Source organism: Girardinichthys multiradiatus, chromosome 2, assembly GCF_021462225.1.
Source record: "Girardinichthys multiradiatus isolate DD_20200921_A chromosome 2, DD_fGirMul_XY1, whole genome shotgun sequence".
NCBI lineage: Eukaryota > Metazoa > Chordata > Actinopteri > Cyprinodontiformes > Goodeidae > Girardinichthys > Girardinichthys multiradiatus.
Window position 1 is genome coordinate 51,740,880 of NC_061795.1, and position 1,640 is coordinate 51,742,519.

Sequence of the window (1,640 nt, forward strand, 5' to 3'; positions counted from 1 at the left end):
CCCCTGAAGTTTCTTTAATCGTTTTTATTCAATTAGCAAACATTTCCACTCCAGTAGAAGCGGATATGATCACTGCATCAGCGAGCTGAAGGCCAGCCTAACTAAACTGGTACCGCTGGTTTTAATGGGTCAGATACCTACACACTGATCTTCATACTGAGGCAGTTTGTTTGGGAAGAACTGGACAATTTTGGAAACGATGTGGACCATTCCTCTGCATTCCTTTAGCATCCACATGATTATCTGCAAACAGAGACAGCAGAACCTTGAGAGCTTTCACATTCTGGCACACTTTGAGTTTAGGAATGTTAGCACCATTTGTCCTCTTACCATGGTCTTCAGGCCAAACTGGATCTTCATGTGTTTAATAGCAGGCACCAGTCTGGGTAGAAGTCTGTGTGTGGTGTCCAGAAACTTCATCACTTGTTCCAAGTTCTTCATGTCCCTGTTCCTCATGATGGAGAATGCCTGAGCAGAAAGGACATGCAGCTGCCACACGTCGTCAAGGCTCAGAGTTTGAAAGTCCACATCAGGCCAGCTGGAGACCTGGACTGCAGAGACAGAAGATGTTCTCGTCAGCAGGTTTTGTGACCAGAAAGCAAACTGAATTCATGCTTATCTCTGGGAATTGAACCTTTCTCCATGATGCATCTCCAGCTGATGACCAATTGTCCCACAGAACTGCTTTGGATTGGTTCAATATACGTTCCTCTAAGTTTTTAAGTCAAACTTCCAGAACTTTCCTTCATTAGTTTAGCCAATGTATGAGTATTAAATAAAAATATCAAGATGTGAGCTTCTGGCAGATATTTCTACAGCAGTCAGAAGTCATTCAGTGTAGGCCAGACTAAAGCATCCTTCTCTAAGTCCAATCATGTGGTTTCCGTTTACATGTTGGAAGGAGTTTAAACATCCACAGAACAGTTCTGTTTGAATGGGTTCGATCACCACAGAAAAAAACTATAAGTGTTCCTGGAACCTACCTTGTCCATCCATGATTCTGTGAGCGGTAAGGTGCTCTAAGATCCACCAGCGGAACCTGGACGGACCCAGTCTGCAGCTCTCCTCCGCCCATCAGCTGCTCTCTGCGGGCCACACGTCATCCTGCAGCGCCCTCTCTTCACCAGGACATGTAGAGACATGTTGAGCGACGTGACGTTCACCAACGAATCGATTCTTTCAAACGGATCGTTACCTTGAACGATATGACTCGAGTTTTGGTGAAAGCCGTTCTTTGTTTTTACTGCTTTGCTTTCTTATGATGCTACTTTTCAATTTAATTTAATTTTAAATTATCTTATATTATTTAGGCGATTACATACGAATACCTAAAGGAGGTAGATATGAGCAAACAGCGCGCATGCTCATTGCTTACTGTTTGTTGTCGTCACGTGACATGGGACGCCGACGCAGGCTGCGTGCAGTCAGGAAGAGTCCGGAGTAAACACGCTGTGAAAAACAATATACAGGTCCTTCTCAAAATATTAGCATATTGTGATAAAGTTCATTATTTTCCATAATGTCATGATGAAAATTTAACATTCATATATTTTAGATTCATTGCACACTAACTGAAATATTTCAGGTCTTTTATTGTCTTAATACAGATGATTTTGGCATACAGCTCATGAAAACCCAAA

The 1,640-nt window shown here is 42.4% G+C and overlaps 1 protein-coding gene across 1 annotated transcript in view; it reads right to left on the bottom strand.

The window, feature by feature from the left end:
• LOC124878664 overlaps window positions 1-1,375 on the bottom strand; it is a 12,557-nt gene extending 11,182 nt beyond the window's left edge. The window contains exons 1-3 of the mRNA XM_047382744.1: window positions 984-1,375; window positions 331-551; window positions 142-243 (exon numbers count right to left, since the gene is read on the bottom strand). Of these exons, the coding sequence (XP_047238700.1) occupies window positions 142-243; window positions 331-551; window positions 984-996 (336 nt within the window). The 5' untranslated portion in view covers window positions 997-1,375. The remainder of the gene's footprint in view (window positions 1-141; window positions 244-330; window positions 552-983) is intronic.
• Window positions 1,376-1,640: the final 265 nt, after the last annotated feature.